Source organism: Hypanus sabinus, chromosome 22 (assembly GCF_030144855.1).
Source record: "Hypanus sabinus isolate sHypSab1 chromosome 22, sHypSab1.hap1, whole genome shotgun sequence".
Taxonomy (NCBI): domain Eukaryota; kingdom Metazoa; phylum Chordata; class Chondrichthyes; order Myliobatiformes; family Dasyatidae; genus Hypanus; species Hypanus sabinus.
In genome coordinates, this window is record NC_082727.1 from 61950957 (window position 1) to 61966105 (window position 15149).

General features: G+C 38.6%; 1 protein-coding gene across 1 annotated transcript in view; it reads left to right on the forward strand.

Annotated features, from left to right (window-relative positions):
• Positions 1 to 15149, forward strand: part of atrnl1b (attractin-like 1b) — a 1024737-nt gene that overhangs the window by 201329 nt on the left and 808259 nt on the right. Inside the window, exon 10 of the mRNA XM_059947922.1 lies at positions 2862 to 3016. Coding sequence (XP_059803905.1) covers positions 2862 to 3016 — 155 coding nt within the window. The remainder of the gene's footprint in view (positions 1 to 2861; positions 3017 to 15149) is intronic.

Below are 15149 nucleotides of genomic sequence, written 5' to 3' on the forward strand. Positions count from 1 at the left end.
CAGGTGCACCAGTTTCACATCATATCCAAAGATATCCAAATGGTTAGTAGGATAATTGTTCACATGGGTGTGTTCAGGCAGCTTGGGCTCATTGAGCCAGAAGGGCCTGTAAATGTGCTATATCTCTAAGAAAACTAAATAGAAAACATGCTGACAGTTGGAACTAGATGCATTTCCGTTTCTAGTATTGTGCTGTACAAGCTAAATTACTGAGATATGCAAGATAATTAGTGACCTTTTCTGAATTTAATAATGTCATACATCTTGCTGCATTACTTACTGATGTTATTTTCCATTAAGTGACCAAGATAATATTATATATTGTGCCTTGATTTGTTTTCTTGAAGACTCATATTGCATTAAAAAAATCATTCCCTGTTGGGACAATAGGCATTTTAAGATTGATGTGTCCAATCACTACTCATTTTGTTTAGTGAGCCCAGCTTGTATCGTCATTTTAAGGGTCCTCAAGGAACAGATTTTCTCCTAGAAGGAACTCGTTCTTCATTTCCAAGTGACTAATGTTAAATAAATTATTTGATCTGATGTTTGTCAACCGTTTACAAAAATTATCACACAATTGTACATTGCAAACAAAGAAAAATGGTTAATATACAGTTTCAGTTTGTGGATGCACATAACAGTGGTCTGTAAAATTAAGTTTCCTTCCAGATGGCAGCCAACTGCAGTGGTCCATTGCATTCACCACAGAGACAAATACATTCCTTCATTTAACTGATTAATCTTGTTCTCTATTTTGCAACTGTCAGTCCTCCAGGCACATTGACAAACATGATATTGATATGTTTTAGTGAGAGTGAATTTTCTTTCTGGACTAGCATATTTTTTAAAAATTTCCGGTACTTACATGTATTTCAAAAGGAACATACTCCTTATGCTTATGTTATACAGGTTTATTTTCTTTAGTTAGAAGGCATCTCTATCATCTTTCCAATAATGTAAACTCCATTTTTAGCTGTTGTTCAAACTGATGAGCACCATCTGAACTCATGGACAATACATTTGTGTTCTAAAGGTACAACTCAATTTAAAGGTAACGTTACGAACATGAGATTCGAAAGAACCGAATTTTCAACATTCAATCTGTGCTGTTCTGAAATGTCAGATTAGGTCATTACTTCAGACCCCTCAGATTATGGCAACTTCTGCTGTAAGGAACATTCTTCCTCCCCCTCTCCTCCTCTTCTATTTTCCTCTCTAGTCTCTTTCCTCGCCTCACCTGCCTATCACCTGCCCCTGGTGTCCCTCCACCTTCCCTTTCTCCTATGGTCCACTCTCCTCTCCTATCAGATTCCTTCCTCTCCAAGCCCTTTACCTTTCCTACCCACCTGACTTCACCTTTCACCTTCTAGCTATCCTCCTTCCGCTCCTCCCACCATTTCATTTTAGAGTCTTCCCCCTTCCTTTCGAGTTCCGAAGAAGGCTCTTGACCCAAAACTTAAACTGTTTGTTTAATTCCATGGATGCTGCCTACCTGTTGAGTTCCTCCAGAATTTTGGGTGTTTTGTTTTAAAATTATCTACCTAACTACACTGAGGTATACCTGTACATCTGCTCATTAATGCAAGGATCTGATTGACCATTAATGTGGCAGCAACTTAATGCATTAAAGCATGCAGACATGGACAAGAGGTTCAATTATTGTTCAGAGTAGGGAAGAAATCTGATCTAAGTGACTTTGACTAAGATATGATTGTTGGTACCAGATGTGGTGGTTTGAGTATCTCACAAACTGCTGACATGCTGGGATTTTCACGCATAACGGTCTATAGAGTTTATAGTCAATGGTGTGAAAAACACCAAACATCCAAGGTTTTCCTGTGTCCTCCTATTTCGTCCAAAGATATAACGGGTAGGTGAAGTGGTCATTGTAAATTGTTCCGTGATTAGGTTAGCGTTGATTTAGTTTGTTGAGGGTTGCTGTGGTGGCATGGCTTAAAGAACCATTAAGGCCTACTCCATGCTGTATTCCTAGACCAGGGGTCGGCAACGTTTACCACTGAAAGAGCCAATATGGACCCATTTCCCACAGAAAAGAAAACACTGGGAGCCACAAAACCCGTTTGACATTTAAAATGAAATAACACTGCATACAACGGGTTTTTTTGCCTTTATGCTATGTATAAACAAACTATAATGTGTTGCATTTATGAAATTGATGAACTCCTGCAGAGAAAACGAAATTACATTTCTGCATGCAACAAAAACATTTTGAACTCCGAAAAAAAGACGTTGGGTTGAAGGTTACTCCATAGTTAGCCTACCTTGGATCGAAGAATTAAAAGAAAGTGCGCACTGGCGGGTGTCAGGCATTGGCAGTGGTGATGTATATTAATAGCGATAGAAAACACGTTGTAGCGGTGTGCTACACACAGCGCTAAAATAAAGACACTGCAGTCAAAGGTAACTTTATTCGAACTAAACAGCCTTGTTTTAAAGCCTCCCTCAACCCGTCCCCGTGGGCGCGGATGCTCCAAAAGACACGTACTCACAAACCCCCGTAGGCTATCTCCCTTAGCCGGAATGGTGGCTAATTGTGAGCCGGTTCGGAAGTGCCAGGAAATGGGGTCTCCACGAAGTTTTTAGATTGTACAAGGTCACCATAATCTTCAAATTTCGAATTACATTTCAAAAGCTAACAAACCACGGGGAGCCGCATCACAGAGATGAAAGAGCTGCATGTGGCTCCGGAGCTGCAGGCTGCCGACCTCTGTCCTAGACAAATAAATAAATAAATTATTGAATCTCATGAATCAAATCTGAATTTCTCCTATTGATTTTGTATTTTCTGTGTGTGGTATGTATAATACCTTGTACTTTTGTTTCTGCAAATAACCTAGGACTATCCTAAAGGAAAGTGGATTTGCCCGTTACCTACATTCGGCTGTCATCATCAGCGGAGTGATGCTTATTTTTGGAGGGAACACACACAATGACACGTCTCTGAGTAATGGAGCAAAATGTTTTTCTGCTGATTTTTTAGCATACGACATTGGTATGTACAATTAAAATTTGGAGTAAGAGATGTGATGCATTTTGACATAACATTCATGTGATGTTACCTGCATTGTGACAATCAAGCAGCATGTCCCAGGAATCTTCTTACACCCACTTTTTGTTGTCACAATCCTTTTGCTTATTTTCTTTCTTTCCATTTGTTCTATTCTTCCATCTGACTAGCAGATTTGATTTATGCATATAAGCGTGTACATCTTTTCACTGAATCTTTTATCTTTGATTGCTGTTATTGCTGATGGACATTTACATTTATTTAACCTTTCTTTACTTCTGTTTTTGTACAGTTACTCACACAAGCTCTCTGATTTCTGTTGCAGCCTCTCATAGTTATGGTGGGGCCACGTAGTTTCTTTGCAGATGGTGAATTTTAATCTTGAGTGAAAGATTATTTTTTTTATCAGTGGCTTTTTATCTGGCAGGGATCTATCCAGACCTGTCTGTTGCCCTCTCTCATGACGTAGTGCCTGTACTATTTACATACCTATATTTTCCTCATTCATTTTCTTCCCAGTATTATCTCATCCAGTTGCCACATACTCATGTATCGATGATATTTACCACAATATAAAGAATTATAGCTGAGAGCTATTATGTTCTTAACCAGTGTGCAAATTCACTGGAACCTTTGTTCAGGGAGTGTAGTAGGCAAACAGTCAAAAGCAGAACTGGCATTTGAATTTCTATTCATCGACTTTGATACTTTACCTCCTCTCATCCTCCCCCGCCTATTCTTATTGGAAGAATCATGCAGTTTATACACTGGGGTGGTATTATTAATTCTGTGGGCAAAGAAGTTGATAGAAAATACATTCAAAGCACATTGTTATTTCTGGCATTGTTTTTTGTTCCAAGATGAGGAAAAAGACATGATGAATGGATTATAAAAAAACCTAAAATTTCTTGCTTTAATATTAGGGGAAGAATAAATCTTGGATATTTTATATTCTTGTGAACTTAGCCTATTTTCAAAATAAAATTGCAGTGTTTCATCGATATTTGATGTGTTAGGGTACAGGTGGAGTTAACATACATTTTTTTAGAAAAGGCATTTTCTGGCTCTGATCAAGCATTTTATTTGGATATATGAAGATTTACTATGTGGAAAATTTATTCAATTACAGAATGAAGTTTGATGTTAAACTGTAATTGTTGTTAGAAAATTTGCCGAATTGTCAAGTTAAAACCAGCTGCATCACTTGTTTTCAATTTTATTTCGTAATTTCTTTATGCTGCATGGCGGTTTTCTTTGGGGAACTTGACATTTCATTTGTACCACAGTGATTTTGTTCTAGTTGTTGAACATTGGTCTGTCCAGAAAACTGGGATCAATTTATGCAATCATTTTAAATTTGCAGTGAAAAGTGAGAAATTAGTTCCTTGCCATTAATATCTGATTCTTAAAATAATGTATTTGCTTTCTGATTATTGAAATAGAAGCATTGTGAAAGAATATTTATTTTGCTCACCAATATAACATTTTTGATGATCCAAGCCAATTGATATATTGTAATTTTGTGGATCAAGGATTATTTGCAGTAACTATATTTTCAAAATGTATTCCACATAGAATTTTGAAACTCTGTGTGAAACTGTGCCCCGATGCAGAATAACATCATGTTCATGAGCTGCAAAGGCAAATCAGTAGATGTGATGGATGTTTTACCAAACGTAAAAACACTGCTGTCATCAAGAATCACATATTACAATTTGACCTAGAAATGTAGATAACGTGTAGTTGTAGTTAGTGAGCGCCAGCTAAAAACTAAGGTGATTATGTCTTGATGACATATTACAGTGAGAGTGTCTAGTGTGTAAAGTGCCAAAAGGGTCAAAAAATCTGCTAACCAGTGGGCATGCACATGGTTCAAAGCAATGGGTTTGAAGAGACTTTGGCAAAGGGGCAGGTTTACATTAGGCTGCAAGAAAATGAAGCTTAGGGTAGTATATGATGACATCCAGTACAGTGCAAAAATCTTTCGCACAGTACTGTATTTGTCAATGTGGAGCCGAGAGCAAGTTTTAAACCTGGCGGGAGTAAAAGATGTTGGGAATGGTAAAGGTGGAGCGCTGTAGGAGTGGTGTGGAACAGGTGGCAGAGGAGAAGTGCCAAGGGCAGGGGATGGCATGAGTGCAGACTCACCCAGCTCTGAGGCACCAGGCAAGGTCATTTGAGTCTGAACAATTGGTTTATTGATCATTACAGAAAGCCTCTCTGGTGCTTCCTGATCCTTCCCCTCTCCCTTCCCCTTTTCCCAACCATGATTTCCCTCTCCCTGCTCCCTTCTCACCCTGCGTGCATAATAGAGATCCATATCAGAATCAGATTTATCATCACTCAAATATGTCATGATTTTTTTTGTGTGGCAGCAGTACAGTGTAATACATAAAATTTCTACAGTACTGGGTAAAATTCTGAGGTACCCTAGCTATATATATGTGCCTCAGACTTTTGCACAGTACTGTATATGTACTTAGATAATAAGTTTACTTTGAACTTTGAAAATTAGGAAGTCAAACCTTTTACCAAGGACTGCCTAGGATATCAGAGAATGAAAGATCAGAAGTGGGCGCTTGGCTTTTATAAGGGTTATCAGCATTCATCCTTAATCTGGCTGGATTTGTTCTTGCATTGAATATGGTTCTTTTGGAAACTTTGTTATATGCATTCTTTTGCGCTATTTGTGTAATATACTTGGTTCCATCTCGACCCTACTTGTCATTCTTTCCTCCTATTCCAATATTGTCATGAGGTCGTGTTGGTTTGTGTTTTCACTCATATTTTTAACTTGTTTCTAATTTGCTGTTTCTTGCTGTTCTCACCTAGTTTATTGATGATCTTTTTTCTCTCAATTTCATTGTTCACTAAAAGTACCTGCTGATCTCTTTAGTTACCTTGATTATCTTTTCTTCTGTATTGCTCCATCTAAGAGCTTTATTAATTTCTTCCAGGCTCTTCCTTTATTGTATCTTCACTCTGAAAAGTCATTACTTCCTCTCCACTGAAGATTCTGTCAATCAAGGCCCCAATCTTTGAGTTTATCTGTCATTCTCCCTTCCCCTCTTCATCCCTTTTGCAGATTGGCAGGTCTCCGCATGTCCTTGCCATAAAACCAAATAACCTCCATGATGAATTAATCAACATCCTTCAGACATGCTACCTGTAGCTTGCTGCCTTCTCCAAACTTATCTCTCTCTTCTCTCTGGAAGGGTGATTCCTTCTATGCCACCTGATCTTAGACCACCTCTGCTTTCCAAAGACCTTAATGTACAAGGTAAAACTAGGAGTATTTTTAATATATTTCACATTTTATTTCAGCATTAAGAAAAAAATGTACTGAAAAGGCATCAGTAATTGAAGCAGTCCTCTTGCCTCATCCTTAACTGTAAGATTACTGGCAGAGGTAGATGCTCCCATCCTTTATACATCTATTGTGCTTTCAATCCAGTAAAGTGTAATTCATTTTTTCTACTCTCTCAGCACCACGGCTCAATTACTGTTGGGTCTTACTTGAAAACCATCAGGGTCTAATCTCCTTGCATGCCCAGTTAGTATTAAGATTAATATGTTCTATTAGGTCAAAACTTTATTTTCTAAAATGTGTCTAATGTTGTTTGTTCAAGTTATCAGAATCAAATTAGTTACATTTAGAGGTACTGATATTTAACTTCTAATCTTGAACGTCACGGTCATGGAAATATATATTTAATTTATCTCATACTGTACTTATATTATGAAATTTCACTTTACATTTTAGCAAATGTTAGACTATTGATGTTTTCTGTAAGGGAAATTGTCAAATGTTAAATATATGTGCTTTTTAATTTATAATTTTCCAATAATACCCCCTAAAATGCAGAATTTCAGTTAATGCTTTTGCATTGAGTACTTAATTTTACTTTGTTTACTGCAGTTCTGATTAAACAATAAACTTAATGAATGGACAGAATGATAACATGATGATTATTAAGGATAATGGTTACAGAAATATGGAATTTGGTTGTTGTTATTATTGTTACTCTTACTGAGGCACAGTGTAAAGCTTGTCTTGCATACATTTTATACAGGGGAATGCATTACATTGAGGTAGTACAAGGCAATAGTAGAATGCAGAATAAGGTACAACAGCTACAATGAGAGGGCAGTGCAAGTGGACAATATGGTGAAAGGGTAAATTGTGAGGACAAGAGTGCATCTTATATTAAGAAACTATTCAATGGTCTTATAATTCAGTGCATCTGATCATATTAAGAAACTGTTCAATGGCCTTACAATTCTTATAATAGTTGTCCTTGAGACTGCTTGTATGTACTTTTAAGCTTTTGTATCTACTGCCTAATGGGGGAGGACAGAGGATACAAAAGTGTAAATGTAAATCTTCAAGACTTTTCATTATTTGTGCATTACTCAGACTCTGACGCCTTGTGAAGCAATGTACTGTTCCTACACTATGGGACGCAATTTTTTTTCCCTAAGATCATTGCAGAATTCCAAAAAGAACTTAACTAATTTCTCTCTGGTTTTATCTGCCTTTGATTGTGTGGCACGTGGCCAAGTGGTTAAAACTTTGGACTAGCGATCTGAAGGTCGTGAGTCTGAGCCCCAGCTGAGGCAGCGTTTTATGTCTTTGAGCAAGGCACTTAACCACACATTGCTCCAGTCCACCCAGCTGAAAATGGGTACCGGCAAAATGCTGGGGTTAACCTCGCGATAGACTGGCGTCCTATCCAGGGGGGAGTCTCGTATTCTCAGTCACTTCACGACACAGAAACCGGCATAATCACCAGCCTGATGAGCCTGTAAGTCTCGGGACAGACTTTAACTGATTGCTACACTGATCAATTCCCTATTTAATTAATAAAGCTTGGTCTATTCTGGTTTTCAGCAAGTAGCTGAACAAAATCTTTGACAGTTTCTTTCTGGATTCTAGTTGAGAAGCCAGAGGGAACAGGAGGCTATGCTGCCACCTCATTAAGCTCAATCAGCAATGGGCTTCAGAATAAATCAGGCTGTTGACTTGTGATATTCTTCATGTCATGTCAAGATATGGTTGTGGAAACAAGTATTTCAGGAATGCGAGATTTATTGTCTTGGGTGCCTAGATTTCAAGTTACAGTAGATGAGGGCAAAGGAGAATTCTACTCCAACACTTAGCAAATGCAAATTCCGATAGCAGATTCTCTTCGGTGATTATTTCCTATCTAACTTTCTGTTGATAAACTTTTATGCAAAGCTGTGATTTGCCTGGGAATGAGTAATAAAGATTGGATTGGTATTGTGTCTTGTGTCTTGCATTGATGGAGTCCCTTAGACAAAATAATAAAGACATGATCTTATCACAGTTTAAAGATATTTTAAATCTCTCCCTCTCCCAGTGTGGAGTGCCCCCCTGCCTCAAAACATCCACCTTTGTCCTGGTACCTAAAAAGACCAAGGTAACATGGTTGAACAACTGGTGTCCTGTTGCACTCACCTCAATAATAAACAAATGCTTTGAGAGGCTGGTCAAGGACTACATCTGTAGCTTGCTACCACCCACACTGGACCCCCTTCAGTTCACCTACTGACACAACCAATTAAACAGATGACACGATAGCCACAGCTGTACATACTGTCCTTACACACCTGCAGAAGAGGGATGCTTATGTGAAAATGTCATTCTTGGCTCAGGATTCTACGCCATAATTCCCTCCAGGCTCAAAAAGAAGCTCAGACACCTCGACCTTCACGCGGACTTCCTGTCAGATCGCTGGCAGTTGATAAGAGTGGACTCCCTCACCTCTGCTCCTCTGATCCTCAACACAGGTGCCCTCAGGGCCGTGTACTAAGCCCCTTTCTATACTCTCTGTATGCCCATGACTGTGTCGCTACCCACAGCTCCAATTTATTAATTAAATTTGCTGATGACACTACACTGATTGGCCTAATCTCAAATAATAATGAGGCAGCTGACAGAGAAGAAGTCATCACCTTGTCACAGTGGTGTCAAGAAAACAACCTCTCCCTCAATGTCGCAAAAACAAAGGAGCTGGTAGTGGATTACAGGAGGAATGGAGATGGGCTAACCCCTATTGACATCAATGAATCTGGGGTTGGGAGGGTGAACAGCTTTAAGTTGCTTGGCATAAATATCACTGAGGATCTCACTTGATCTGTACATACCGGCTGTGTGGTGATAAAAGCATGACAGTGCCTCTTTCACCCCAGATGGTAGAGGAAGTTTGGTACGGGCCCCCAAATCCTAAGAACTTTCTATCGGGGCACAATTGAGAGCATCCTGACTGGCTGCATCATTGTCTGATATGGGAACTGTACCTCCCTCAATCACAGGACTCTACAGCGAGTGGTGCGGATAGCCCCGCGCATCTGTAAATGTGAACTTCCCACTATTCAGGGCATTTACAAAAACAAGTGTATAAATCATTGGGGAGCCGAGTTACCCCAACCACAAACTGTTCCAGCTGCTACCATCCGAGAAACGATACCACAGCTTAAATGCCAGGACCAGCAGGCTCCAGGACAGCTTCTTCCGCCAGGCCATCAGACTGCTTAATTCATGCTGATGCTACTGTATTTCTATGTTATATTGACTATCCTGTTGTACATGATATTTATTATAAATTACTATAAATTGCATATTGTACATTTAGATGGAGATGCAATGTAAAGATTTTTACTAATGTATATGAAGGATGTAAGTAAAAAAGTCAATTCAGTTCAATTCCTGTGTCATCATAGATATACATGGCAAACCCACACTCAGTGTTTCAGGACAAGTTTCTTCCCCTCTGCCAACAGATTTCTGGACAGTCCATGAACGCGTGAACACTGCCTTGTTATTCCTCTTTTGCACGACCTAATTGTGTTTTTTTATATTACAACTTGTAGTAATTTGTATGCCTGCATTGTACTGCTTCCACAAAACTGCAGATTTCACAATTGGTGTCACTGTCAATAAACCTGATGTGATTCCAACCCACAAGATGGGTACTTTAGACAAGACTATATCATCATCCAAGCAAGGGGCTGTACAGATTTCAGTGTTACCCATGCCATGATGACAGTGATCACTGCTGGACTGAATGTTGTCAGTCAGCTTTGTCAGCTACATCAGCCTGACCTCTAAATTGTGATGTTAGAAGAAATGTAATAAATAGTAGCAATACCTTTGTCAGGCTGCTGTTTATTGTCTATAGGTCAGCATTCAACACAATCATATGCTTAGTTCTAATCAAAAAACTCCAAAACTGGGGCTCTATACCTCTCCATGCAACTGGATCCTTGACTTCCTCACTGGGCGATGACAGTCTGTGCAGACCAGAAATAACATCTCCTCCTTGCTGAAAATTAACACTGGCACACCACTAGCAATGCATGTTTAACCCACTGCTCTACTCACTTTACACCTAGACTCAACTCAAATGCCATGTATAAGTTTGCTACAACAGAACTATTGTTGACAGAATTTCAGATGGTGATGCCGATTTGTACAGGTGTGAGATAGATTGGCTGGTTGAGGGGGTGTTGCAGCAACAACCTTGCACTGAACATTAGTAAGACCTATTGTGGACTTCAGGAAGAGGATGTCAAGGGAACACACACCAGTCCTCAGTGAGGGATCAACCATAGAAAATGTGAGCAGTTTCACGTTCCTGGGTGTCAACAACACTGAAGATCTATCCTGGGCCCAATGTATTGACGCAGTACAAAAATGGCATGACAGTGCCTATATTTCATTAGGATTTTGAGGAGACTTGGTACTTGGGGAGAAGACAGGAGAACATGGTTGACAAAAAAACAGCAGTAATTGAATGGTGGAGCAGACTTGATAGGCCAAATTAGCCTAATTGTGGTTCTATATAGTTTTATTCAGTCTATTTCAGAGCTAGCTAATGACTCCCAACTGGCTGGGAGAAAAACAGTCTTTGTATTACTTTGTCATTCCTGGAGTCTGTTATAATTGGCACCTGTTAAGAAATTTGTTTTAAACCAGAAACCAGAAATCTGCTTTGAGTATAATAAAAATGCAGGAACAAATATAGTGTTAAAATAACTTGTGGGGGTGGGGGTTGCTGTCTGTGAAACGTGGAAACATCTGATGAACAGAGTCCAACAAAAGGAACAGCTGATGGGGAGAAAGAATACTAGAGTTTTGTCAGGTAGTTGACATACGTGCATTCATTAAATTTGTCGAGATCGCTTATGGCCTGTGAAGTCAAGGACACACACTATGAGTCAAAGGAGGGGAGCTCAATGAGGATAGTGAAGCAATTGGCACCTTCTTGAAGAAGAATTTAAAAGATTTTTCTCAACCAAGGCTGGATCTGTGGTAGAATTGACCTTAACTCCATTTCACACAATGCAACTTGTCACATGAAGTATTTGTACAAATTCATGACCTCTCTCCATTATAGGAAGAGGAGGGCATGATATATGGACTGGTTGTATCATAGCTTGGTACGGAAACATCAATACCTTTGAATGATAAATCCTACAAAAAGTAGTGGATACATCCCAGTCCGTCACAGGTAAAGCCCTCCCCACCACTGAACACACACAGAGAGTTGTTGCAGGAAAGCAGCACCCATCACCAGGCGGGGTGGGGGGTGGAGTTCTCACTATCCAGCTCATGCTCTCTTTTCACCGCTGCAACAGGAAGAAGCACAGGAGCCTCAGAACTCATAGGGTTCAGGAACAGTTTTTATCAGTTTATTGTCTTTGCACATTGGTTACACACCAAGTTATTGCGGTCTTTCATTGATTCTATTATGGTTATTATTCTGTTACAGATTTATAGAGTATTCCCACATGAAAATGAATCTCAGGGTTGTATGTGGTGATTATATATGTACTTTGATAATAAATCTACTTTGAATTTTGACATGGCTCTTGAGACCCAGAAAGAAGGTACAGGGGTATGTCATTATGAGAAATCTTCTATATTTTCTCCACCCACTGACTGAAGAGTTCTTTCAAACTAATCATGCAGGTTTTGTCCATGAAGGCAGATTAGGCATGACCTTCACTTTGTGTTAAATCAGCAAAACTGAAAGGAAAAGTGTCGACCACTATACTTGTATTTGTCCTTTTAGTCTTTGTCACTGTCAACTGAGAGATTATGGTAGACTGTCTGTCCCTAGAAAATCATCCTATGTTCCATCCGAAATGAAAGCACTGATTTACCAGTGATCTGGCCTCTGCAGACTGAACTTAACCAAGGCTCTGACATTGCACCAATCCTCATCTCTTCCCATTGGACCAGAGCTAATCTGCAGGGCAACTATCTACTCTTCTATTCCACTTTAGTACCAACATCATACCAATCTCAGCCACTGATTTACAATATACTGATATTTGTGTATATGCAAACTGAGAGCCAAGCACTTAAACCATTGTTGATTTGATCATTGAAGACTTCAAAGGTGTTATGTCTCATTAAGCATCTTCAAGACCAAAATGGAGAAGTTCACAATTCTTGGGAATCCTGGTCCAAGTTTGCTCAAGTGGTGGAGAGCCATCAGAGAAGGCCCAAACCTGTTGGTGCTCTTTGTGAAGGTGGAACACAAATAGCATGTAAGAAGCCAAATAACCCACCCTTTCCTCCTGTGACAGAGTTTGTTGATCCCATGTTATATGTGATCACATTGAATTCCCAGAATTATAATATAAGAAAGCCATCCTCCACCTTGAGAGACTGCCTGAGAAGAAGAACCACTCAAGATTTTCTGGATGCTAATTGAAAATCCTACGAGAACAGGAGTGTTTGCTGCTTCTATATTGGCATAATAAGCAATAGGCTTCAGAATAAATCTGACTTGTGAAACTCTGGAGGTCATGGCTGGATATCACTGAATTTGAAATAGCTGCATGGCCATTGTGTGGTTTATTTTCTCAGTAGCCTTAAGTTCTTCATTGCTTTAAGCATTTGAATTTCTTGGGCACTACCCAGGGTAAAATCTTTTAGTAAATGTCACCCAAAATCATTCTTGCTGATAACTTTCTCCTCTACAGTTCAACACAGGCGAACATTTCATATCCAGTCTGTTCATTATTCAGCTTATCATTTCTGTGCTTAGTGGGCAATTAATCACTGTTGGGGAATTGTGTTACCAGACTATTGATTTTGGCAAAGTGCCAAATACTTGAATTGCAGATTGACATATTAATGCAAGAAACTTGAGAAAATTGAATGCTCACATCAGAACCTGTTGAGCAAGATATTGATAGCTACAACATAATTTAAAATTATGTCATCAATGAGATGCTGGCATACAATGAAATTATACATCCAGTAGAGTTGTATAAATGCCGACTGCATATTTTTCTTATTTGGTAGACTTTTATAAGGTGAAAAATAGAAAGTCTACCCAGTGAAACTAGAGATAAACAATTGTTTACTTCTGGCCAGTACAATTTGAAAATAGAGACCAGTGTTGGTGTAACCAATTTTTTGTCAGATTTCTGTGTAAAACCGCAGTAATAATGGCATAGTTATCACTTTTTAATATCAGGTCAAAAGTATTGCTTGAGGATTGCCGATTTCTGCAGCAGACCTCTAAAATTAATGAGGAAGGCAGAAACCGTCACCTGTGCAGAATAATTATGAAACTCATTTCAAATATCATGTAGATTTAATTATAATATTCAAGATATAATTTAGTTTAATATTAATGTATGTTTTTAATGGATTCTTAGATTTACATATCTTGTGAATAAGAGGAATATATGAAACTAATTATTAACATTTTACTAGGGGTTTATTTCATTGCTGGAAGAAATACATCTCTTTGTACTGAGAAAAGTTATGTGGACTCTTTTTAAATTGCATTTCTTTCCTTGTCCTTACAGGGAAAATATTTCTTGGGGATGGGGAAAGCTTTAAGAGCATTCTGGTTTCACTTCAGCTTCAAGTCAGAATAATTTGGTAGTGTTAAAAGAGGTGGGGGAAACCAGCAGGTATTATTTTAGTGCAAGTTGTGAACATAGTTTTCTCCATAATGTGTTGAGCTAGATTCCAATAAGTACACATTTGAAGGAAGAAAATCCACAAGCATTTATCACTTGTGTTTTGCCAAAATGGCTCTTTTACAGAGTCAGCGGGTGAATTAACTTGCATAATACTCATATCTATCCTTCACATTTTTCTACTGCATATCAGTGGGTTGGTAATTGGGGAAAGTTTCCGGGCTGAATCACAATTTTAGTATAACAAGTACTGTGCTAACTTAGATAATTGACCTGAATTTGTAGTAAGCAGCAGGGTTCCCTTTGCCGCTGTTAATTTCGTTCTGTTGTTGAACAGGCTAAGTAGCAAATGTGTAGAGGAACGTGATCAGCAAACCAGAAATTAAATACTTCTAAATTTATTTAACATAAAAACACTTATTCAGTAAAATTAAAAATTTGACATTTAAAATTGAAATATAATATGTATTTAAAATTATTTTCCTCCTTTTATTTTATAGACACTAAATCATTGGGGTAACTTGATATAACTTGGCTGGTAAATAGTAAACTGTCAGGTCAGGTAAGTTGGGAATAATTATGGCACAATTTGCAATTAACATTGTAAATAGATCTCTGATAAGGGTTAACATTTTTAAAGTATGGGCAATCATTAAGGTCGCAAGGTGATTATTTGTTTCCAAGTAGAACAATGTCATCAGTCTAATTTTCTTGCTGTATCCCTTTGGCCTTGCAAATGATTATTTTTCAGGTATATCTTCATTTTTTTTCTGAAGGCACCGATTCTATTTCCACTACTCTACCACATGGTGAATTTCACATTGTGACTACTGAGTTGCACTGCTCAACATTAAATTTAGCTGCTACTTGCCACTATTTCATCTGGCCTATGTCCCATGCAGCTTAATGGTTATCATAGCTCTCAATACAACTGTATCCTTTATTCTGTACTCCTTGTCCAAGTCATCAGTATACATGTAGGGAGGATCTGTTTAAGGATTACAAAGCTCCATAATTTAATCTAATTGCCTGTGAACTTAAGCCTGTCTCTTGCCTGCAGAGTGACATAGTGTGGCATACTGTCTTTTCATAAGCACTGTCAGTACCCCCACCCCAATGAGTCTCCTGGCCTGAGTTTCAGACAGGA